Source organism: Rhinatrema bivittatum, chromosome 1 (assembly GCF_901001135.1).
Source record: "Rhinatrema bivittatum chromosome 1, aRhiBiv1.1, whole genome shotgun sequence".
Taxonomy (NCBI): domain Eukaryota; kingdom Metazoa; phylum Chordata; class Amphibia; order Gymnophiona; family Rhinatrematidae; genus Rhinatrema; species Rhinatrema bivittatum.
In genome coordinates, this window is record NC_042615.1 from 582,054,691 (window position 1) to 582,080,143 (window position 25,453).

At 46.0% G+C, this 25,453-nt stretch overlaps 1 protein-coding gene across 7 annotated transcripts in view; it reads left to right on the forward strand.

Annotated features, from left to right (window-relative positions):
- The window catches only part of SECISBP2 (SECIS binding protein 2), a 303,042-nt gene that overhangs the window by 136,209 nt on the left and 141,380 nt on the right, over window positions 1–25,453 (forward strand). For all 7 annotated transcript variants that reach the window (XM_029618469.1, XM_029618450.1, XM_029618477.1 and 4 more), the window contains one exon: window positions 22,001–22,139. In XM_029618469.1, the coding sequence (XP_029474329.1) occupies window positions 22,001–22,139 (139 nt within the window). The remainder of the gene's footprint in view (window positions 1–22,000; window positions 22,140–25,453) is intronic.

The window sequence follows — 25,453 nt, forward strand, 5'->3', positions numbered from 1 at the left end:
TCTTCTAAAGACGAAGTAATGGGAATGAGCAGTTGTATGTCATCAGCATACATGTAGAAAATGATGTTAAGGCTAGTTAAAAGATGGCATAAAGGAAGAAGGTAGATATTAAAGAGAATGGGTGATAAAGCCGACCCTTGAGGAACTCCAGTATCCAGAGGGATGGCCTCGGATGAAAAGCTGTTGTAGGAAACTTTGAAAAATCTGTTTTTAAGGAAAGAGGAAAACCAGTTAAGGGTTTTTCCAGCGAGCCCGATGGATTCCAGACTAAAAATAAGCCTTTTGTGGTCCACCTTGTCAAAGGCTGCTGACAAATCGAGGAGGATCAGAAGGTGATCTAGTTTGTTATCGAGGCCTCTTAATAAGGTGTCAGAAAGATTGAGTAGTAGGGTTTCTGTACTGAGGTTTTTTCTAAAGCCGTGTTGTGTAGGAAATAGAATTTTGTGGTCATCAAGGTGTTCGTTTAGTTGTTTCAGAACCGCCTTTTCTGTTAATTTAGCAAAGAGGGGAAGGTTTGATAATGGGCGGTAGTTGTTTAAATCTTCTGGGTTGAGGTTTTTTTTCTTAAGTAGTGGCGTGATTGTAGCAATTTTTAGTTTGGTAGGAAGCTCACCCTCAATAAGAGATTTGTTGATGATTGCTGCTATTGTTGGGGCTATGGGATGAGCGATTTCCTTTAGAGCTCGGGTTGGGATGGTGTCCATGTCATGACGTGCAGGGTTTATTTTTTTCAACATTTTCTCTGTTTCCAAGTTGGAGATAGGATTGAATTCCAGCCAAGGACTTATGTTTAATAAAGGATGCTTTTCTATGATTGATGGGGTGTTGAAGGCATCAGTAATTTTTGAAATTTTGTTCTTAAAGAAGATAGCTAAGTCTTGGCTTAAATTTTTTTTTGTGGTGGTATTGTGATTGTTGTTTTCGGCGATGAGGTTGTTTACTATGTTGAACAGTGATTTAGCTTTGTTGGCGGAGTTATTTATTTTTTTACTGTAGTAATCGCGTTTCATGTTCTGGATGGTTTTTTTTGTAGGCGGCTAGATGTGTGCGGTATTTCTGCTGTAATAATGGCTGCTTGTTTTTTTGCCACTCTTTTTCGATTTTCCTGAGAGCCGTTTCATATTTTTAAGAGTGGTGTTAAACCAGGGGTTTTGTTGTTCTCTTTTGTTCCTTAGACGTTTGAATTTCTCTGGGTTAATGTTGTTAGCAGTTTCTTCAGTAATTTGAAACCAGGATTGGATGGCGTTGTTTATGTTAGAGAGGTCGAGATTAGAAAGCTGATAACCCAGTTCTTGCAGGAGAAGATCAGATTGAAATGGAGGTCGGTATTTGAAGAAATTTTGTGTATCCTTTGAGTAGGTTGGATTGTTGAAATTTATTTGAGTCTTGCATAGTAGAAGATGGTGGTCAGACCATGGAACTGGACTATGGGAAATTGTGGTATTAGAGAAGTAGTTATTAGTAAAAATTAGGTCTAATGTATGACCTGCTTTGTGAGTGGGGTTATGCACTTGAAGGAAGCAGTTTAAGCTTGAAAGCATGTCAATAAGGGTTTGGCAATTTAGAGATCTTGGGTTGACATCTATATGAAGGTTGAAGTCACCAAGGATGATTGTAGGTTTTTTCAAATTAATATATAATATTAATTTAATATATTAATTTAATATATTAATTTTATATATATATATATATATATATATATATTTAATATATCAAATTAATATATAAGGTAAAAATCCATAACAAAGAATCTCAGTACCATCCATCTTCACTAGGGGTTCCACAGGGCTCCTCTCTTTCCCCCACCCTTTTCAATATATACTTGCTACCACTCTGCCACCTCCTCACCAAACTAAACTTGAAACACTTCCTATTCGCAGACGACGTACAGATCGTAATCCCCATAAAAAAATCCATTATAAACACATTAGAATTCTGGAACAACTGCCTGACTGAGATCAAACTCCTCCTCAACAGTCTTAACCTTATTCTAAATGCCTCAAAAACAGAATTCCTCATTATAGCACCCGAAAACAACAACATCACCACAAACCTACCAGCCAACCTGCAAACCTTGCACGTAAGAGACCTAGGAGCAATCATCGATAACCGCCTAAACCTTAAATCATTCATAAACCAAACAACCAAGGACTGTTTTCACAAGTTATACATTCTCAAAAGAATCAGACCACTGTTCCACTCACAAGACTTTAGAACAATTCTACAAGCAATAATCTTCTCAAAGCTGGATTATTGTAATTCTATTCTACTAGGTCTCCCTGCCTCTCATACAAAACCCCTTCAGATGGTGCAGAACACAGCCGCCAGAATTCTGACCAACTCCAGGAAATTCGACCACATCACCCCCATCTTAAAAACCCTTCATTGGCTTCCCATTCACTACAGAATTATGTATAAATCTATTACCACCATTTTCAAAGTCATACATCAACTCGCATCATTAAATCTACAAATACCACTCAAGAAACACACCTCTGTCAGACCAACTAGAGAACACTACAAAGATTCACTTCATGTTCCAAAAGCCAAAACATTCCAACACAAATCTTTCGAAGACAGAGCTCTATCCACAGCAGGACCGCGCCTATGGAACTCCATCCCTTCAGAGCTTCGCCAGGAACCATGCCTACCTACATTTAGGAAAAGACTAAAAACCTGGCTTTTCAAAAAAGCCTACCAGAGTTCAGATTGATCCAGGTTCCCTTTCAACCACCAATTGTCACCCCTAACCTCCTTCTTCCCTTTATCCTAGTGTAAACCCCACCACCCCTATACACTACCACTTCCTTGACTTCATTTAGCCCTCGACATCCTCTAGACACAGATCCTTTATTGCATACTATGTAAATATTCACTGTAAATGCGTTTTACTATGTAAATATTCCTGTCCCTTTCTCTTTTTTCCTCCTATCCCAGTTGGTAACTTCCTTGTTCATTGTAACTATTATTGTCTGCACCAGTTCAATTACCCTAGTTCTATGTTCAATGCGCAACTTGTTAAATGTAAACCGACTTGATGCAACCTCTGGTCGTGAAAGCCGGTATAGAAATTAATAAATAAATAAATATATATAGTTAGAAAGGAACTCGAGCAGCGGAGAGATGTTGCTATCGAGAAGCTTAGGTGGGCAGTAGACAAGGCAGATTTGTAAATTTGGTGAGTCGAAGAGTGCAACTTCGAATTGTTTTGGGAGATTATGTGGGATCATTTTCAATGAAACGTGTTTTTTGATAAGTAGGAGAAGACCGCCTCCTCTTCGGTAATTACGAGGGATTGAGAAAGTGTCATAGGCATTGTTGTCAAGTTGGTTCAGAATGACTTGATCGGTGTTTTTGAACCAGGATTCTGTGATGGCGATGAAGTCAGGGTTTTTTTCTTGTAATATGTCTGATATTAACATGCATTTTTTGGTTAATGATTGAGCATTAATGAGAAGAAAGGTGAGGCAAAGTAAGTTTTTGTTATTTTTTGTAAGTGGGATGTTTATAAGGTGTTTGTGACTATTGTGACTATGAGGGTTAGGTGGTTTCTCCATCTTACGAGTGCTTGTGCTAGATGTTTAGCGAACTCGGTGTTGAATGCTGGAAGCTGAATAAGGTTGACTGAAGTCAGGTAGAGGAGTGCTGGATGCTGAATGAGGATGACTGAAGTCTGGATGAGGAGTGCTGGATGCTGATTGAGATTGATTGAAGGTCAGGCTGAGGAGAGCTGGATGCTGAATGAGGATGACTGCAGTCTGGATGAGGAGTGCTGGATGTTGATTGAGATTGATTGAAGGTCAGGCTGAGGAGTGCTGGATGCTGAATGAGGATGACTGAAGTCAGGATGAGGAGTGCTGGATGAAGGATGAACAGAGGAAAATCCATTTACAGTAGATAATGTATGGGAAGAGCTAAAGAATCTGAAAGTGGACAAAGCCATGGGGCCTGATGGGATTCATCCAAGGATACTGAGGGAGCTCAGAGATGTGCTGGCGGGACCGCTGTGCGACCTGTTCAATAGATCCCTAGAAACGGGAGTGGTGCCGAGTGATTGGAGAAGAGCGGTGGTGGTCCCTCTTCACAAGAGTGGGAACAGAGAGGAGGCTGGTAACTACAGACCGGTTAGCCTCACTTCAGTGGTGGGAAAAGTAATGGAGTCACTGTTGAAAGAGAGAATAGTGAACTATCTACAGTCCAGAGAATTGATGGACCAGAGGCAGCATGGATTCACCAGAGGAAGATCCTGTCAGACAAATCTGATTGACTTTTTTGACTGGGTAACCAAGGAATTGGATAGAGGAAGAGCACTCGATATCATATACTTGGATTTCAGCAAAGCTTTTGATACGGTTCCGCACAGGAGACTGGTGAATAAAACGAGAAGCTTGGGAGTGAGTGCCGAGGTGGTGACCTGGATTGCAAATTGGTTGACGGACAGAAGACAACGTGTGATGGTAAATGGAACCTTCTCTGAAGAGAGAGCGGTTTTAAGTGGTGTACCGCAAGGATCGGTGTTGGGACCGGTCCTGTTCAATATCTTTGTGAGCGACGTTGCGGACGGGATAGAAGGTAAGGTTTGTCTTTTTGCGGATGACACTAAGATCTGCAACAGAGTGGACACGCCGGAAGGAGTGGAGAGAATGAGACAGGATCTAAGGAAACTGGAAGAGTGGTCGAAGATATGGCAGCTGAGATTCAATGCCAAGAAGTGCAAAGTCATGCATATGGGGAGTGGAAATCCGAATGAACTGTATTCGATGGGGGGGGAAAGGCTGATGTGCACGGAGCAGGAGAGGGACCTTGGGGTGATGGTGTCTAATGATCTGAAGTCGGCGAAACAATGCGACAAGGCGATAGCTAAAGCCAGAAGAATGCTGGGCTGCATAGAGAGAGGAATATCGAGTAAGAAAAGGGAAGTGATTATTCCCTTGTGCAGGTCCTTGGTGAGGCCTCACCTGGAGTACTGTGTTCAGTTCTGGAGACCGTACCTTCAAAAAGACAAAGACAAGATGGAGGCGGTACAGAGAAGGGCGACCAGGAAGGTGGAGGATCTTCATCGGATGACGTACGAGGAGAGATTGAAGAATCTAAATATGTACACCCTGGAGGAAAGGAGGAGCAGAGGTGATATGATACAGACTTTCAGATACTTGAAAGGTGTTAATGATCAAAAGACAACGACAAACCTTTTCCGAAGGAAAAAAATCAGCAGAACCAGGGGTCACGATTTGAAGCTCCAGGGAGGAAGATTCAGAACCAATGTCAGGAAGTATTTCTTCACGGAGAGGGTGGTGGATGCCTGGAATGCCCTTCCGGAGGATGTGGTGAAGACCAGAACTGTGAAGGACTTCAAAGGGGCGTGGGATAAACACTGTGGATCCATAAAGTCAAGAGGCTGCCAATGAAGAGTGGGTGACTCGCCAGAATGATGGCTACTGCCTGGAGTCAATACCCTTATTAAATAAACATACACAGGCTTACGGTGACTCCAACATCGCTCTAAGCTTCAACAGCAAGAGGAAATGTGGAAAAAAGGATTCACACTCACAAAGAGGGGAGTAGCTGGCTTGTTACGGCGGTTACTACCCCAAATCAAATAAGCCTGATACTTCACTTTCAATGCATATACAGCAAAGTTCTCTGATTCAACGGCAGGGGAGAAGAAAAACTGATACTTCACACATCCAGCAGAGCTCTCTGCTTCAACGGCAGGGGAGAAGAAAAGAGGGTTCGCACTCACAAAGCGGGGAGTAGCTGGCTTGTTACGGCGGTTACTACCCCAAACCAAATGTGCCTGATACTTCACTTTCGATGCACATCCAGCATGGCTCTCTGCTTCAACGGCATGGGAGAAGACTTATACATCACACATATCCAGCATAGCTCCCTGCTTCAACGGCAGGGGAGAAGAAAAACAACCAATAAGGGCTAATAACATAGTCTGGGTAAAACAAATAAGCATGGGTGCAGCTTGCTTATTGCGGCGGCTACTACCCCTAACGAATCAAGCTAGATATTTCACTTGGATGCAGCTCCATCACTGCTCTCTACATTAAAGGTGGGGGTGGAAGGGAAATAGAACCAAGAGCTAAGAGAAACAGATAAGTATGAGAGAAAATATGTGTGAAGCTTGCTGGGCAGACTAGATGGGCCATTTGGTCTTCTTCTGCCGTCATTTCTATGTTTCTATATGTTTCTATAAGTTTTAGTTGCTGTGTTGAACCGGATGATGCGTGCCGGATGCAGCTTGGAGTGTGTGATGAGTGTTGGGTGCAGCTTGTAGGTATGCATGAGGTGAGGGAGGGATTCTGGAAGAGATGTTTTGAGTTTCTGTGAGAAGAATGTTGTGTGTTGGTTGAGAGCGGAGCTGAAAGTTGAAAGGCTGGAATGCTGGTAACTGCAGAGAGCAGGGACAATGATGTCTGTTGCTGATTGCGTGATAGATGGTGGTTGCCTGCTAATTGACATGCTGAATGAATGGTAAAAGCATAGGTGTAAGACAAAGTATCATAATGTTTTGGGATGATTTTATGAGCTGCGCTGAGAGATACGTTACAGGTGCATTTAGGCTTGTAGGCTTGTTTGCAAATAGGTTCCGGATCAGCCCAAATTGTAAGGGACTGCACTGCAGGGCTGCACGAAGGGGCGCACAAAGGGGCAGGCCCCTTTGTCGCGCTCCTTCGGGAAGAGAAACCCAAATTATAGCTACACAATGCAAGGTTCCACTTTAGAAGTCATGCCTCAGGAAAAGGATGTAAGTGTCATCGTTGAAAAACATGGAAATCTGCTCAGTGTGCAGCAGCAGCCAAGAAAGCAAACAATGCTAAAGATTATTAGGAAAGGAATGGAGAATAAAACAGAGAATATCCTAATGCCTATGTGTTACTCCATGGTGCGACCTCATTTTGAGTTGTGTTCAGTTCTGGTCACCACATTTCAAGAAAGATATAGAATTAGAAAAGGTACAAAGAAGGGCGACCAACATGATAAAGTGTATGGAACAATTCCTCTATGAAGAAAGGCTAAAGAGGTTAGGACTCTTCAGCTTGGTGAAGAGATGGCTGAGGGGAGATATGATAGAGGTCTATAAAATGAGTGGAATGAACGAGTAAATGTTAATCAGTTTGCTCTTTCAAAAAGTACAAAGACCAGGGGACATACAATGAATTTACTGGTTAATACATTTAAAACTAATACGAGAAAATATATATTTTTTTACTCAACGCATAATTAAGCTCTGGAATTCGTTGCCAGAGGATATGGTAAATGATATTAGTATAGCTATGTTTGAAAAAGGGTTTGGACCAGGTCCTGGAGGAAATGTTCATTAACAATTATTAAGGGAGCATTACAGAAATCCACTGCTTGCTTATTAAGAACATAAGAAATTGCCATGCTGGGTCAGACCAAGGGGTCCATCAAGCCCAGCATCCTTTCCAACAGAGGCCAATCCAGGCCACAAGAACCTGGCAATTACCCAAACACTAAGAAGATCCCATGCTACTGATGCAGTAGCAGTGGCTATTCCCTAAGTAAACTTGATTAATAATAGTTAATGGACTTCTCCTCCAAGAATTATCCAAATCTTTTTGAACCCAGCTACACTAACTGCACTAACCACATCCTCTGGCAACAAATTCCAGAGCTTAATTGTATGTTGAGTGAAAAAGAATTTTCTCCGATTAGTCTTAAATGTGCTTCTTGCTAACTTCATGGAATGCCCCCTAGTCCTTCTATTATTTGAAAGTGTAAATAACTGATTCACATCTACTCGTTCAAGACCTCGCATGATCTTAAAGATCTCTATTATATCCCCCCTCAGCTTTCTCTTCTCCAAGCTGAACAGCCCTAACCTCTTCAGTCTTTCCTCATAGGGGAGCTGTTCCATCCCCTTTATCATTTTGGTTGCCGTTCTCTGGTTCAAGGAAGTGATCATGGGAGTTTATATGGAGGCAGGGAAGCCTTTACCTCTTCAGGTCAAAGCTTATTCCACTAGGGCCCAGGCTGTTTCCTGGGTGGAAGCTAAGCTACTGCCTCCCGTCGACATCTGTCTAGCAGCGACATGATTTTCCTTGCACACCTTCTCCAGGTTCTATCTCCTGGTTGTCCAGGCCCGAGAGGATGCAGCCTTTGTGAGGATGGTGTTAACTGGACCATGGGCAGCCTCCCGCCTCGTTCGGGAGTAGCTTTTGTATATCCCATTGGTCCTGAGTCCATCTGGCTACACACTAGGAAATGGAGAAATTACTTACCTGATAATTTTATTTTCCTTAGTGTAGACAGATGGACTCAGTATTCCGCCCAAGGCTGCCCAGGAGAGGTGCCAAGGGAATCACCCATTAGGTGAATCTCGATTCCACTTGGTTATGGGTAAGCAGTTGCCCTATCCCTAGTTCAGGGCATCTATAGTATTGCTGGGATTCAGTGCTTATGTTGGTTGAATACAGTTGCAGTCTCCGGTTTTTAATCAAGTTGTATTCAAATTCTAATCAAGTTATTCAATAATATGTCCACAATGGCCTTTTGAAGAGAATACTGAATGGCTGAGGTCACTGCGGGGGTATATCTAGGGTGACGTCAGCTTTGAAACCTAACTCCGTCTCCATCTGCTAGCAGGGGAGCACATAACCCATTGGTCCTGAGTCCATCTGTCTATACTAAGGAAAACAAAATTATCAGGTAAGTAATTTCTCCAATAGATTTTTATCTGAGCTTCCAAAATAATATTGTTAATCAATGTCCACGCCTTATGCAAACTTTTAATCTTTGTTACTGCTCCATTTTTAGATTTTTCTAGTTAATTTCCTCATTCTATCATAAGGTCCTTCTTAAAGTTATATGCTACTGCAGTAGTTTAACTTATTGTCCTCCCTTCCATTGATTATGTCAAATTTGATTGTGTTATGATTGTTATTGCTTAGTGGCCGTTTCACAGTAATCTCTTGCACCAGATTCTGTAGCACTAAGGTCTAGATCTAAAGTAGCTGCCTTTCATTGGTTCTAAGACTAGCTGCTCCATGAAGCATCATTTATGGCTTCTAAAAACATAACCTCTGTAAAATATCCCACTGAGACAGGGACACACAATCTATACTGGGTTAATTGAAATCTCCCATTGTTATTGTTTTGCTGAGTTTTTTTGCTTTTTTTTATTTCAGCAAGCATTTCATAATTTGTTTCATCATCTTGGCCAGATGACTGATAGTATACACCCACTGCTATGCTGTTACTTGTCAACAGGGAGATCAATCTTCAGTGATTTGTTTAGGAAGGAGGAATTGTATTGCTTGATCTGTTCTTGCAGGTCTTCAGTATGGAGGAAAAGGGAATGGAGATTAAAGCTACAAGGAATCCTATCATGGAAGGTATTAGGAAGCCTAAAAAGGCTTCTTCCTCCACATGTCTATCAGAGAATTATTGTCTGCAGAATGGAATTCTTTTGATGCCAACTTTAAGGGGGGGGGGGGCGGGCGGGCAAAGGTTTAAGAAAGCTTTATCCTCTGAACACAAATGAAAGAGAGAAATTAAGCCCTCCCCCCTGATAGATACACTTGTCTATGCAGTCACTAGGAAGACTACCTATAGACAGACCAGATATGGACAAATGGCGCTCTGGGTGAAAAGTGCTCCCCTTCACTTGATGGGCTCCTTCCTCTCTGGATTCCCCCCCTCCCCCCCCCCCCTCCCAAACACACACAAATCATTCTTTGGTAGTCTAGTGGCGCTCCTCCTGCACCCAGATCTTCTCTTACCTAAAATAAAGCTCCCTGGTAGACTGGTGATGATTCAGAGTACCCCTGAACTTTGGGCCGGTCAGTACCATTTTCCAAAATGACATTAACTGACCCGGAGCTAGGGTACACTCTGGATCACCACTAGACTACCAGGGAGTCATCTTTTAGTAGAATTAAGAGGGTGTCCAGGAGCGTGAGGGGATCCCCTGTGGCCACACTAGAACGGTCTTCAGTTGTGGCAGGATGGGAGATGCTGGTGGTATCTAGGTGCCCCCCCATTGCCCAACACAAATGCTAGTTCTGCTTGTAGAGGGGGACATAACCCTCAAGGATGCACAGGATTGTAAAATAAAGTCCTTGCTTAAGAAAGCCTTTGAGATATCCTGTTTTGGTGCTACATGCAGCAGTGTGCAGTGATTATTTAGCCAAGTATGCCTACATTTTCTCAGCAACTGCAGGAAAGTTCCTTAGAGATTTCAGGGATGGAATTGGAAGATGCAGTCCAACTGTAGCTCGGTACTGCCTTTCTAGCTGATGCCTCATATGATCAACTTATGTGAAACCACCATGGTGAAACCAAGCATCTGCAGGTGACAGGAGATGTGGACCTGCTTTTAAATTGGACGAAGAACCATGTGAGGGTGCTATTGATGGCTTGTTGCAGTAGAAGACAGTATGCAAGCAAATTTCTTAAACTGACACACTCTAGATGCAGGCGAGTAGGAACTATCAGAAGCAGGAATGTCAAGTAGACAACATATCATCCACGACTAGACTAAGTTTAAATTGCTTCCGTTGATAAGAAATACCCTGGAAATAATTCAAACTCCTCAATTTAAGAACTAAAGGCTCGAGAGTCAGTATATATAAGAATGGGGAAAGGGAGCAACCTTGCCACGTTCCCCTTTGCAATGAGAAAATAGAAGATAGATGCAATATTTACCAATATATGAGCCATGGGTTGATGATGCAACAACTGTACCCAGTTTAAGAACATCTCTCCCATATTATATTGCTTGAGGACCCACCAATGATATGGCCACTCCACCCGATCGAAAGCCTTTTCAGCGTCTAGACTTAACCTCTCCCTGTGCTCTTTCCTTTTAACCAAAAGTGCCAAGAGGGCCTTTAACAGATTAGAAGAGGCATGTCTGCCCTTAATGAACCCAGTCTAGTCAGACAGATTTTTAGCTGCAGGAAGAAGGGTTCATTTGGGCTAGATGCCCTAATTGTGGATTGGCAGCTCAGGATTTTTTCTTCTGTGGCCCCTGATGGGTTGAGCGCTGTAGAGGATAGCAAGGCGTCAGAGGCAGGTAATCTTGATAGCACTCGATTAGCACAGTTGTGCTTGGTATTTATTTATAACTTTTCTATACCGAAGTTCAAATAACAGAGTTAATTATCACTCCGGTTTACATTGCAACCATAAAAAACAGTGACAAAGTTGTCTTACATAGAACAGGGGGAGAGAAAAACTTGGATACAGCTTAAGCATGGGGAGTAACGTGTCAAAACTGGTAAGAACTGATAAAGAACTGGTAAGAACTGGTATGCAGATTGATCAGGCTAGTAGACAGTTACTTTCCAGTTCCATCAGTCCAGGGGTCTGTTTCAGAGTCTAGTGGTACTCAATGACCCATTTCTGTTTTGGCTGATGGCATGGCACTTGATGGGGCATATTTCACTCAGTCTCAGCTTTTAGTGATTTTAGTTCAACTAAGCTCATAGCCAGTCATTCGCTGTTACTCAGCCTGGATGGGTCACCTTCTCTCAGCCAAAAGGCCAAGACCCAGGCAGGATCATGGGAAGAGAATGTGTGCGCACTCTACCATCCTGCCTGGCTTTTTTTCTTTTTATTGTCTGAGAACTGGGTATCCAAGGATCTGACTCTCCTTGTTAGGGTGAGAATCTGTTTGTTTGTTTGTTAGGACTGTTTTTTCAGTACATTTCTCTCATAACTCCCTCTCTCATTCAGAAGTCTCCAATGTAGGACTTTTCCAGTCAAAGTTCTGTATGATTTAAAGTGATATTTCACTGCAAGGTACCAACAGTAGTCCATGGAAATTCCCCTACCTGAGTCTCTGACTCATGTATTCAATGGTCTTTTAAGCACCTTCACAATAAGGGGTCTGGCAAACTTTTCAATCTCATTCTGGGTTTCCTGGTCTGGTTTGCTCATGTTACATAGCTGCATTGTCCTCTCTGTTTTCTCTGCTGTAGTTCACTTAAATGGTAGTATGCTCTTTAATCCTCTCTCCCTTGTGGGGGGGTGCGGTTCACATAAACCAAAAAATGTATACGGTTCCTGATACAACAATGGAGCCCCATAATCCCACCATTCCTCAACCTATTCAAGCTCAGCGTGTTCCACCCCTCTTCCTCCCACACACACCTAATACAAACACACTAAGCAAACACCACTGTGATGCAAAGGACCACAGTCCTCCTGCTGCTTTTTCTCTTCTCAGCATTCACCACTTGCAGCAAGGATGATGTCCCTATGAAGAGTCCTCTGCACATGACTAAATAAACCAAACAGCTAATTTAGGCAAACTTCCCCCCTCATAAAGGATCATTCAGAAACCAAGAGCTTGAACAGGAATTCGAGCAACCCCATGAAGCATATCCTAGTATAGATTTATTTATTTAAAATATTTATATTCCACTACTTCCAAGAATCTGTTTAACGTGGATTACAAAAAAACAATCATAAAAGCAACATGATACAATGAAAATCAGTACATATATAAACAAAATTAAAAAAAAACATACAGTTAAGACATAACTTTAACAAATAACATATAGATGATAAAAATGAGCCAACCCTTGGTGTAGCTGCAGAAAGCAGATACACAAAACAAAAGATTTGAAGAAAGAAGGCAAAGATGGAAAAATGAACAAAGTTATTGTGGAGAGACCAGCAAAGGATCCAGACTTACAAAGTATCTCCTCCTTCTCACAAAGTATAAGCTTAGTAACCCCAACCCACCACAAAAACGAAATCCCATTATGCAAAAAGACGAAGTTTACAGTACATAGCAGGTCATATCGCCCCTACAACCAGGCCAAAAAAAAAAGTGACCAAAATTTGTCAGCTCATAGTCCGATTCCAATTCAGGTTAAACAGTTTTCTCAATGGGACATATAGATAAAACCCAGTGGCATAATAACAATGTCACCCCCAACAGAAGCGACACACACACACAAAAAGGATTCCTTCTGTCATAAGTAATCAGAAAAATCAAAACTGAAGCGGAGTCTTGGCAAGTAAAGGAGTCACAGTCCAAGCTTGGTCTCCCACATCCCAATTAACAATTCAAAGAGCACGCAGAATTGGAACAATAAAAGATGGTTCATAATAACCTATATTATTGAAACAAATTCCTCAAGCCTTATGGAGTGCTATGCAACAAAGTGACAAAAGAGCAGTTCTAGAGTATCTCAGACAAAAATTACTGCTGCTGCAACTGCTGTAGAAATCAATCCACCTGTTCCTTAGCATTAAGCAAAATAGTTTTATCCCCATGAAGAAAACAAAGCTTGGCAGGAAAGAAGGACAAACCAAAAGCCTCTTTGGGCCTGATCCGTGCAAGCAGGTGAGTGTCTGATGTTGTGCTGCCACCTTGCTCTAAAAATCATTGAGAAATAGCAGACTGTGTCCCTCGTATTCCACCTCTCTTTATTTCTGAAATTTTCTGAGAAGCTTAGTTTTATCAGCCCTCCGACCATTCCAAGCCCTTTCGAACCTGCCGCTGGGTACGGCAGTGGGCGGCAGGCCAGAACGAGGATGAGGGCAGACGGAGTCCTTGGAACATAGAAGACTTGAAACTATGACTAATGCGAAGACATCACAGACGAGGGGCTGATGCGAAGACATCGCAGACGAGGGGTTGATGCACTGGCATCCCAAACAAGACGAGAAGCTGGGAAGGTAGACATTGGCACTGTCTCTCAGGGCGCCCTACACAGCCCACCTTCATGGGCAGACCCAATGGGCTGGTCGCGGACCACCCTGTCCCACTACACGCCCTACACAGCCCAAGGAGGCTGGTCACGGACCACAAGGAGAGCGGGACGAGCACAGGGAAGAATCCAACCGAGGCAGAACTTCGACGACGGAGCCGATGTCTTCCGGAGCTCTACAAAGGCTGGCAAGACATGACAACTCCAGAGTACAGGGAACCAATCCCCCTGCAGCAACTCTAGTGACTGTGAAGTGTCACTCAGAGAACCATGGAGCTGCAGGTCATGAAGACTCCGGAGCGGAGGAAACTTGGAAGGCACTGGAGCACAAAATCAGGAAATGCTGGAACACCAGGAAGGCTGAGACAAGAGGAGGCCTGGACGAGGGACCTCTGGAACACGGAGACATGGGACATCAGGTACCGGGAATTTGAAGACATCTGAAGACAAGTACAGGAGACGTCAGGGACCACCACCAGGACTGGGAACAAGGAACAAGAAGACACTGAACATGAAGCCATCAAAGCAAGGAGACCATGGAGGACCTGGATCGAAGAAGGAGCACAGACAACTGTGAGACTCGGTACCGGGAACCTGAAGACATCTGAAGACAAGGACAGGAGACGTCGGGGACCTGAAGACCAGGACGATGAACATCTGGAACAAGGAAACAGCTGAAGACACAGACATCTGGATTCAGCCAACACCAGGACTGGGAACAAGGAACAAGAAGACACTGAACATGAAGCCATCAAAGCAAGGAGACCATGGAGGACCTGGATCGACGATCCAAAGGCCCTGAGAGAATGACGAACAATCCCTTTCAAAGGAAAGAAGCAGGAAGTCATCATGAGGTGGAGCCAGCAACACTTCCTGTGGCTTCCTGTGGCTGGCCCTTTAAATACTGTGAAGAGGCACATGCCGGCGCCTAAGGGAAGCCTGGAGCAGAAGAAGCAGGACCACGGACAGCGGCGCTCTCCTGCGCTCTTCAGCGGCAGAGCAGGGAAGGCAGATGGAATGCAGGCAGGCCCCAGGACAGCCTCCAGGCTGCCGACCTAGGACCCCAGCCATGACGACGTAGCTCCCTGCCGCGTAGTCCGACCCGGGGTGGCACCAGGCCGCGAAGAGGAGGCGGACAGGCAGGGCCTCCAAGCCGCGGGTCTCAGCGGCGGCACAGGCCGCAGCAAGATGGCGTCAGCGGCGGTCCTGCCGCGAGGGACCCGGCGTGGGCGTCGGCATCAGCAGCTGCTCAGCGGGAGCGGCCCTGCAGCGCAGAGATGAAGATGGCCACGGCCTCCGGGCCACGGCGAACAAGGTCGGCGGCGGCCTGCCGCGTCGGGGAGACCAGCAGGTAGGGAATCTGTCCGCGACCCTTGGGTGGGTCCAGCAAATGCTCACTTCACAGGAATTGCCACCAGAGGAAGCAGATCAGGCGAATAGGATGGAGTCCACGGTGGCTTACATGGCGGATGCATTATATGATCTGCTACGGGCTTCTTTGCGCAACATGGCCACTGCAGTCTCGGCTAGGCGTCTTCTTTGGCTCCGGGACTGGTCGGCTGATGTTTCTTCCAAAACTCAGTTGGGCAATCTTCCTTTCAAGGGAAAATTGTTGTTCGGTGAGGAGCTGGACACCCTTATTAAGTCTCTCTGGGAGAACAAGGTGTATAAGTTGCCTGAAGATAAGCCCAAGTCTTCCAGACTCTTTGGGGCGGCGCGTTACTGTTTTCGGGGGCAGCGCAGATTTCGGCAGGCTAGGGCACTCGCCCTTCCCATCCGACAACAGACTCAGAGATCTCAGTCTTGGCCTACTTCCTTTTGTGGCCGTAAGCCATTTCGGGATGGGGGCTCCCAAGGAGCCGCCGGAGTTAAGCCGTCCCAATGAAGGTGTTCAGACCCCTCTCCCCGGTTCCAGTAGTGGGCGGCCACCTCTCCCTGTTTCTCGAGGAGTGGGTCAAGATCACGTCGGACCAGTGGGTCCTCAATATCATTGCAAACTGTTTCGAGTTGGATTTTGCCCGCCTGTTAAGGGATCTCTTTCTGATTTCTCCCGCCGGCTCTCGGACCAAGCAAGAAATAGTCAGGCAAACCCTGAGTTAGTTGAAATCCCTGGGGGCCATTGTTCCAGTTCCTCCAGAGGAGCGCAGGTCCGGCAGGTACTCCATATATTTTGTAGTCCCGAAGAAAGAGAGGTCCTTCTGTCCGATACTGGACCTCAAGACAGTCAACCGAGCTCTTCGGGTTCCCCATTTTCGCATGGAGACTCTCCGCTCGATCATTGCGGCCGTCCACTCGGGAGAATATTTGGCCTCTTTGGACCTGACCGAGGCATACACATCGGAATCCGCGAGTGCCATCAGCGGTTTCTCAGGTCCATGGTCCTGGGGGAGCATTATCAGTTCCAAGCACTCCCGTTTGGGTTAGCAACAGCTCCCCGGGTCTTCACCAAGGTGATGGTGATAGTAGCAGCGGCCCTACGGCGAGAGGGGATCTTGGTTCACCCCTACCTAGACGATTGGCTCATCCGGGCCAAATTGGAGTGCCTCTGTCGGTTGGCAGAGAGCACGGTTCTGCTCCGGCTCCAGTCTCTTGGTTGGGTGGTCAACTTTGCCAAGAGCCAGTTGGTACCATCTCAGGTCCTCAACTTCTTGGGCGCACACTTCGATACCTTGGCCGGCAAGGTCTTCCTCACTCAGGAGAGGATGCTAAAGTTAGAGGCGCAGATCCGTCGGCTCCTGTCCTTACCCCTTCCCATCGTATGGGATTATTTACACGTACTTGGTTCCATGGCATCTACCCTGGAAGTGGTTCCTTGGGCGTTTGCACATATGAGACCATTACAACACGCGTTGCTTTCTCGTTGGGAGCCGAAATCGGAGGAGTTCTGCCTGCCGTTCCCCCTGCTGGAACCAGCCAGGTCCAGTCTCAGTTGGTGGTTGATCCCGACCCACTTGTTACGGGGGATAGACCTGGAGGAACCACAGTGGGCAATAGTCACGACGGATGCCAGCCTCACTGGTTGGGGGGCAGTTTGCCAGTCACAATCCGCTCAGGGTTCTTGGATGGGTTATCAGACGACGTGGTCCATAAATCAGCTGGAGACCAGGGCGCTGCGCCTGGCATTGCGCGCCTTTCTCCCTCTGATAGCTCAGCGTTCGGTTCGAGTTTTGTCGGACAACACAATGACTGTGGCCTACATCAACCGTCAGGGGGGAAGCAGAAGCCGACTGGTGTCCTGGGAGGCCGAACGGCTCATGGCTTGGGCAGAGCGCCATCTGGTCCGGATAGCGGCCTCGCACATAACCGGAGTAGACAATGTTCAGGCAGATTTTCTCAGCCGCCAGCGTCTGGAACCCGGCACGTGGGAATTGTCCAATGCAGCCTTCTGGCTTCTCACTCGTCGCTGGGGGGTCCCACACCTCGATCTGATGGCGACTCGAACAAATGCGAAGGCGGCTCGGTTCTTCAGTCGTCAGAGAGATCACGGGTCAGAAGGGGTGGATGCCCTCGTCCTTCCGTGGCCTCGCGACGTTCTGCTTTACGTGTTTCCTCCTTGGCCCCTATTGGGCAAGGTCTTGCGTCGGATAGAAAACCATGTGGGGTCTGTAATCCTCGTAGCTCCAGAGTGGCCCCGAAGGCCGTGGTTTGCGGATCTGATCACCTTGGTGATCGACGGTCCGGTGCGTCTCTACTGCGACAAGGTCCAGTATTTTTCGATCGTGCGGATCGCTTTTGTCTAGCGGCCTGGCTTATGAGAGGAGGCAATTGAGGAAGAGAGGATATTCGGATTCGGTTATTTCTACCCTTCTGCAAGCACGGAAATCGTCCACGTTGTTGGCCTATACAGTGGACCCTCGAGTTACAACCGGCTTGATTTACAAACAACTTGGGTTACAACCAAAGTCTTGAGTTACAACCTGAATGCCAGCCAAGGCCATGTGTATCCGCTCGTGCCTGCGGTTGCTTCTAATTGGGCATTTTTCCTGTCAATCGCGGTTTTTTGGGCTTGGTGGGTGGGACTTCTGCTCTGCTGTTGCAGTGATTGGCTGCTGCTGCTGCCGATGAGACCTGTCCATCTCAGGCACACCCAAAGCTGCAAATGTTCACAGGAGCACATAGGCAGACTCGGCACAGCATTGCAGTAAGCAACAGCGTCACTGGTGACCAAGGAAGCTTCTGTGCAGCAGCAGAAAGGGAGTGTAGCACTCAGCTGGCTACAGCAAGGTATTAGGAGGGGAGGAATGAGTATGCTGGGAGGGGGAAATGTATGAGGGCCAGAGATGTGCTCTGAGGGGGTGGGGAGAGGGAATTCTCCCCTCCTCCCTTCCTGCAAGCCAAAGATGTCAACTTGAATGGTGAATACAGTATGAAATTGATGTTTTGGTAGGCTAGGCACATTTTATAACTTTTTGGTTGAGTACACTAGGAAAATAATAGGTGTTTCTGGTAATTAAGCACATTATACAACCCTTTTTTATTAAGAAAATGTTAGGTAAGGGGTGCTTTGTGAGGTTCGGAACGCATTATGGGTATTTCCATTATTTCGTATGGAAAAAATAGTCTTGACTTACAACCAGCCCTCTGGAACGAATTGAGTTCGTAAGTCAAGGGTCCACTGTATTCGTGTTTGGAGAGTTTTCGACTCTTGGTGCTGCGGGTTGAATGTGCCCCCGCGTCGGGCTTCGGTGGCGCAAATTCTAGCCTTTTTGCAGGAGGGCCTAAAGAAAGGTCGGCTTGCAGTTCTCTCCGGGTGCAGGTCGTGGCCTGGGTTGTATGCGAGGCAAAATTGACATGGTTTGACTGGCAGCTCATCCAGATGTGTCCCGATTTTAAAGGGGGACAAGCATTTGCGTCCTCCGGTCAGACAGATTTGCCCTGTGTGGAGCTTGAATTTAGTTCTCCGGGGCTTATGTGAGCTTCCCTTTGAGCCCCTCAGGCGGGCCACGTTGAAGGACTTGACTCTCAAAACTGTTTTCTTGGTAGCCAATACCTCAGCGCGGTGGATTTCCGAGCTTTAAGCTTTGTTGTGTCGGGATCCGTATCTCCGTATTTTGGATTCGGGAGTTTCGCAACGGACCGTCCCCTCTTTTCTACCCAAAGTGGTATCGGGTTTTCATGTGAATCAGACGGTAGAGTTACCCGCTTTCCCAAATTTGGATCCTGCTTCTTCGGCGGATAGGGATTTGCATAAGTTAGATGTGCGGCAAGTTCTCCTTCGCTATCTAGAGATGACCAATGCCTTTTGGTTATTGGATCATTTGTTTGTCTTATGGAGTGGCCCTAGGAAGGGTCACAAGGCATCCAAAGCTACGGTTGCTAGGTGGTTGAAGGAGGCCATTTCCTCTACTTATCTTTGCGCTGGCTGTGCAATTCCTGAAGGCTTGAAAGCGCATTCTACCAGATCTCAAGCGGCTTCTTGGGCGGAGAGCCAGTTGGTCTCGCCGCAGGAGATTTGTAGAGCAGCCACTTGGAAATCGTTGCATACTTTTGCGAAGCATTACCGTGTGGCTGTCCGTGATCCGGATGTCGACTGCTTTGGCAACAGTGTTCTTCGCTCCAGATCCCACCCCAATTAGGGCCCCTTGGGTACATCCCAGCGGTCTGGACTGATCCTGGTACATACAGGGAAAGGAAAATTTGTTCTTACCTGCTAATTTTCGTTCCTGTAGTACCAAGGATCAATCCAGACGCCCACCCTTGGTTTTTGGAGAGTCCGTTCCGTATGTTGTTTTCTTCTTTTCCCTCGGCAGAATTCTTTACAGGAATTGGAATGAATCTTCCTTATTCATAGATTATGTGGTGCTATGGTTTGTTTATTTCACCGCGTGTATTGTTGTAGCCACTGGTTGTTGTGTTTGAGGATTTTTATCCTTTAATTGATGATTCTGCTTTGATATCATATATACTGAGGGATCACAGGTGGCACACCAGGTTAAGAGGGGGGGGTGCCTTTTCATTTTTTTCTCTGACTCCATCTGCTGGAAGGGAGACACAACCCAGCGGTCTGGACTGATCATTGGTACTACAGGAACAAAAATTAGCAGGTAAGAACCAGTTTTCCTTTACTACTCATGGAATTGTAACATTTTCTGTTTATCCTCCTCAGTTTTCTCACCCCTCTGCAAACATACTACCCTCTTCCTCCACTTAACTGTACAACTCTTTACAGCTTTGAGAATAAACACCACTATATCACCCCTTTATTGCAATCTGATTTATTTCTAATAATTAGGCAGTTTGAACCTTAGCTAATTCTACACTGACCTGATGCAGGGAGAATAGCAGTTGAAAATTAGTTACCTTTTTAGTGGACTAACATTGCATTTGTATCATCCACAGCTTGTCTGACCTTTTAGTTCTGTTTTAAGTAAAAGCCACATTCATGTAAGAGAACAGTAGATGGCATACTTGGAGAGTTAAAATGAAATTAAGTTTCACAGTACAGCCAAAAGCACTGTTTTTTGATTTGTACAAAATACGAGGGTAAGTCATTAAGTAAGTCACAAATATACATGGGATTAATATTCATGAAATTTATTTAAATGCGAAAGATGAATTATTTACTGTGAAATATACAGAATATAGTCACAAACAGTTTTTCTGGAAAAACCAACTACTTTTCAACGTAATCGCCACGAACATTTATCCATTTGTCCCAGCGTTTGAAAAGTCCGTCAAAACCTTCTGCGTAAAAGTCTTTTGGCTGGCATCGTAACCAGCGCTTCACCACTTGTTCCACTTCTTCATCGCTGGTGAAATGTTTACTACCGAGATGGCTTTTCAGTTTGCCAAACAAGTGAAAATTGCTGGGTGCCAAATCCGGACTGTATGGTGGATGTTCAAGAACTTTCCAGTGCAGGTTCGCAATTGTCTGACGAGTCTCATTCGAAGTGTGTGGTCTGGCATTATCGTGAAGAATCAGCACTCCTCTTTTTTCCAGATCTGGGCGTTTTCTATGAATAGCTCCTTTAAGCTTTAATAGAGTAGCACAGTAGGAAGCCGAATTAAGATTCACTACGCTTCTGAAAACTGGGTAAGAGTATCCCATCTCTGTCCCAAAACACAGTCAACATCACCTTTCCTGCAGAAGGCACAAGCTTGAACTTTCTCGGTGTCTGTGATACTGGATGCTTCCACTGCATGGAATCGCATTTTGCTTCTGGTTGATAGTGGTGCACCCACGGCTCGTCACCAGTAACAATACGTGCTATCATTGATTCACCTTCGTTTGCATAACGGCAGAGATTTTCCAAACAGACACCCATCTGGTTGTTCTTATTGTTTTTGGTCAGCTGTTTGGGAACCCATCTTGCACAGACTTTGCGAAAGTTCAATGCATCGTGCACTAAGGAATATGCTAATCCATGAGAACACCCAATTTCTTTGGCAACTTCGTCAATTGTTACCCTCCGGTTAGCGCGAACCATCTCTTCAACCTACTTCACAGTTGCCTCTGTCACAATCTCTACAGGTCGACCAGGTCTGGTTTCATCGTTCACGTTGTCACGTCCTTGTGCAAATTTATCGGTCCAGTTATAAATTGCTTTACGCAAGAGACATTTCTCTCCATATACTGGATTCATTTCTTTATGAATGTCTTTTGCCACTAAGCCCTTAGCCCATAAAAATCGGACAACAGCATGTTGTTCTTCGACCGTACAATCTGTCAACATGGCAGCCATTTTCCTTGTGTACACAGCCCCTGCGCATGCACAGTTAAAAAAACTATTTATGTACATAAGCACTTCTAAGGTGCTGCCATCTATGGAATATGACAACATTACAGATATATGTTTTATTACTTTAGTAGAGAGATTTGTGACTTACTTACTGATTTACCCTCGTACCAAAGACTTGAATTTGGTGGTTTAATGATTATGTGGCCCTCTCCCTTTTTGTTCTTTTTCAGTCTTCTCCTACCCTAGGACATTTTAAAGTTGTGAACTGCATCATCATTGGTAGCCGAGTGTTGTAAAAGAAAGCTTCTTCAAGACTGACCCTGTGCTTTTCCCTACTAAAGTTATTCTAACAACAATCACTCCCTCCCATACATCCCTTGCCATCCCTCTTCTGAGGCCCAAGTGTGTCACTTTCACACCACTGCTTTGACAGATTAAGTTTAAGTGAGAACTTAGCTTTCTGATAAGTTAGAGCCTCTGTAAGGTGTTTTGTTGTTGTTGTTTTTTTTTTTTTTTTTTTTTAAATATCTGATTTTGGGCCACTGTATTCTGTGGTGACCATCTAATCCTGGCTGGGTCCTGTGCAGTGGTTCATACTTTATGGTTTTCTTTGTTTTTCAGGAGGCTTCCAAGGCCAAGAACAGTGGTAAAAAGAGTAAAGCTCCTGTGCAGTTAGATTTGGGTGACATTCTGGCTGCATTAGAACAGAGGCAGCACACAGAGAAGCAGAAACCATTTTCTAAACCAATCGTACTGTCAGGTAAGATGCCTTTTAAATTTCCTTTCATTGTATCTGAGTATCCAGTCAGCAAGTTTATTGGTAATAGCTACAATATAAACACCTTTACTAATCAGGTTGGTACTGAGATCTTTAATTAAAACTTTATCCTTTAATTCAATTAGAGTGTAATTTTCAAAATCCATTTACCTGGGTAGAAGGGCTGTTTGAAAATTGCCCACCTTATGTGCGTATAAAAGTACATGTGTTGTGCCACAATGTGTGTGCTATTACCTGTATTGAGCAGAGGTGTTCCCATGTGAGAGCACACAAAGTCATCAGTGCACTTAGTTTTGCATTTTCAAAACTAGGCAGGTTGTTATTGAGAGAAAATATTCACAGTAAAAAAAGATAACAAATCTCTGTGGGTACTTTTTCCCTAGGCAGTTTTCAAAGGGGAAAGTATATGCATAATTTCCCTTTGAGATTGGTGTGATGCACATGTGTAGTAGTACCCACAGACTTTTTACCAAAATGCATAGTTTTGAAAATTGCCCCTTTTCCTAGCATGTAGCAGATGGACTCAGGACCAATGGGTATAGTGTGCTCCTGATAGCAGTTGGAGACGGAATCAGATTTCAATCTGACGTCAGCACTACATATACCGTGCATGAAGCTTTGCTCTCCAGTTTTTTCCATCTCCATAGCAGTTCAGGACTTCACACACGCTTGCACAGCATTAGAAAATCAAACTCCAAATTTAAAGAAGAAACAAAAACTTACCTCCAAAACGAGCCCCGTTCTCCTGCGGTGATACCTAAGGGTCCCTCCCCAGTCGAGATTTCCTGAGGTGATTTCCGAGATCCCTCAGAAGTAAGCCTCGGTCCCGGTGTGGACTTAGCCCCCGGGAAAGGGAACGACTGAGAGACAGCCTCGGTCCGGTAACCAACCCGGCTTGAACTTAGCCCCCTGAAAAGGGAGCTGCTGAGAGGCAGCGGGTGCAGAACCGAACGCAGCGGTGAAGGTAATCCCCCCCCCCCCCCCCCCCGCAGCCGGAGACCGCTCGGCACAGGACCGGGAAGTGCCGAGACAAGGTAAGGTAGAAAATTTCTCTAAGTCTCCGGTCTCAGAGACTCGGACAGCCGCACAGATCATCCCTCCGGAGTCTGTACAATTGGGTTGAGCAGCCCCATCCGGGCTAGACCCCGATCCAGCAAGAGGGTCCTCCCACGTGGAGACCCCCTGAGGGGGCCGCCATCTTACTGCCTGGCGCCTCCGCCCCCCTTGCCGCATTGTCCGCACAGCGGCCAGTCGGGCGCACAAAGTACTTGTGTGCATAGCGGTGCGTGCATCTGCGCTGTGCGCACAGCGACACGCACATTGGGGCCGGGCGCACAACTAGGCCCGCGCGCACAGCCACGCGCGCATCTTCAGTTCCTATGCGCACAACGTAGGCGCACCTGGAGCGCACACCTGTACAGGATACACTTGCAAATCATGGCACCGCCATCCAAGACAGCTAAAGTTCAAGTCCTCTGTCCGGCATGCCACCTGAGAGCGGTGCAGCCAGAGGTGTGCCTGTTATGTGAAGAAGCTTGGGGGGGGGAACCGAGACAAGGTCCCCCTCAGCCTGTAGAGGACTCCGGATCCACCAGCGACACTACCCCGGACCTCTCTATTCCCGACTCGGCCCCTCCACAGTGGGGGCCCTCAGGGAGCGCCGTTGGACCCAGTGTGGTCCCAGGCAACTTCACCTGGGCGGGATTCTTCGCTGAGCTGCAATCCTATATCTATGCCCAGACAGGGCCACCAGCGGCACAACCACAACCCTCGCCAGTGGTCCAGAACCTCCCAGGCCCCTCCCGGCCTCCACCAGATGAGCCTCCCCTGGACAAATACCTCCCCTTAGGGGATACAGATGACTCTGAGGAGGAATCAGAACCCCTGGAAGAGGGGGAAGTCCCTCCAGGAACGGAACCATATCTAACCATGATGCGCTTCTTTCCAAATGACGAATTATCAGATCTCATAGCCACAAGTCTGAAGGCATTGGCCATCCCGGACACATGCAACACAGCAGAGTCAAAGGCGAGCCCCTTCCTGGCCGGGCTCCACCAGACCTCACGCCATTTTCCTACACTACAGGCCGTACAACAACTGATTGACCTGGAATGGGACGCTCCAGAGGCCACCTTTAAGGGAGGGTGAGCCCTAGAAGCTCTCTACCCCTTGGACCCCACAACGAAGGAAGTCCTGAGGTTTCCCAAGGTTGTTGCCCTGGTCTGCGCCACCACAAAGTGCACTACCATATCAATTGAGGGAAGAGCTTCACTCAAGAATGCCAATGACAGATGGCAGGAATCCATCCTCAAGCAGTCTTACGATGTATCAGCTATGACCTTACAGATCGCTGCCTGCTGCCCCGTGGTATCACACGCCTGCCTGGCTATGGCCAGGGATGCAACTACGCCAATCCAGGCATTAGACCCGGCAATATCATTCCTCACGGATGCGACCTCAAAGCTGGTACACACCTCAGCCAGGAGCCTCTCGTCCATAGTGGCAGCCAGAAGACAGCTCTGGCTCCGAAGCTGGTCAGCCGACGCAACCTCTAAGACGAGGCTCACGAGAATGCCATTTAGAGTAACACTCCTGTTCGGAAGCGAACTGGACAAATTAGCCAACAAATGGGGTGAGTCCCCAATACCCTGTCTACCAGAGGACAGGAACAAGAAGAACCAATGCCCCTCTCCCTGGGCACCCAAGGGCAGAGGACACCAGCGTTTTAGACCATACAAAACCACTTACCAAGCCCCTCGCCCCACTGGCAGGGGGGACAGTCCTTTCGGAATGAACACAACAAAAGAGGAGCCGGCTCAGGACCAGGCCCCAGCTGCAACACGCAATAAGAATCAGCAGACCCATCTACAGGAAGAGATCATAGGGGGCAGACTCGCCCTATTCTACCAAAGATGGGTCAAAATAACGTCGGACATTTGGGTCCTATCCATCATCTGAGAGGGATACTACCTGGACTTCCACAGCATCCCCCCAGACAAGTTTGTGATTTCTCTGTGCCACAACCCCTCCAAGAGGAAGGCAGTGGAAACCACACTATCAAAACTCCTCGCCATAAAGGCAGTAACATCGGTGCCCACGCACCAACCAAATTTATTTATTTTATTTATTTATTTTTAATTTTTATATACCGGAATTCCTGTATGCAATACAAATCAATCCGGTTTACATGTAACGAGAAGGTTGCCCTGGTCTGGGAGGTTAGACCGGGGTTTTTTTTTTACATAGAACATTGAAACAATAACAATCAACCATTGAACATTATTACAAGGAACATA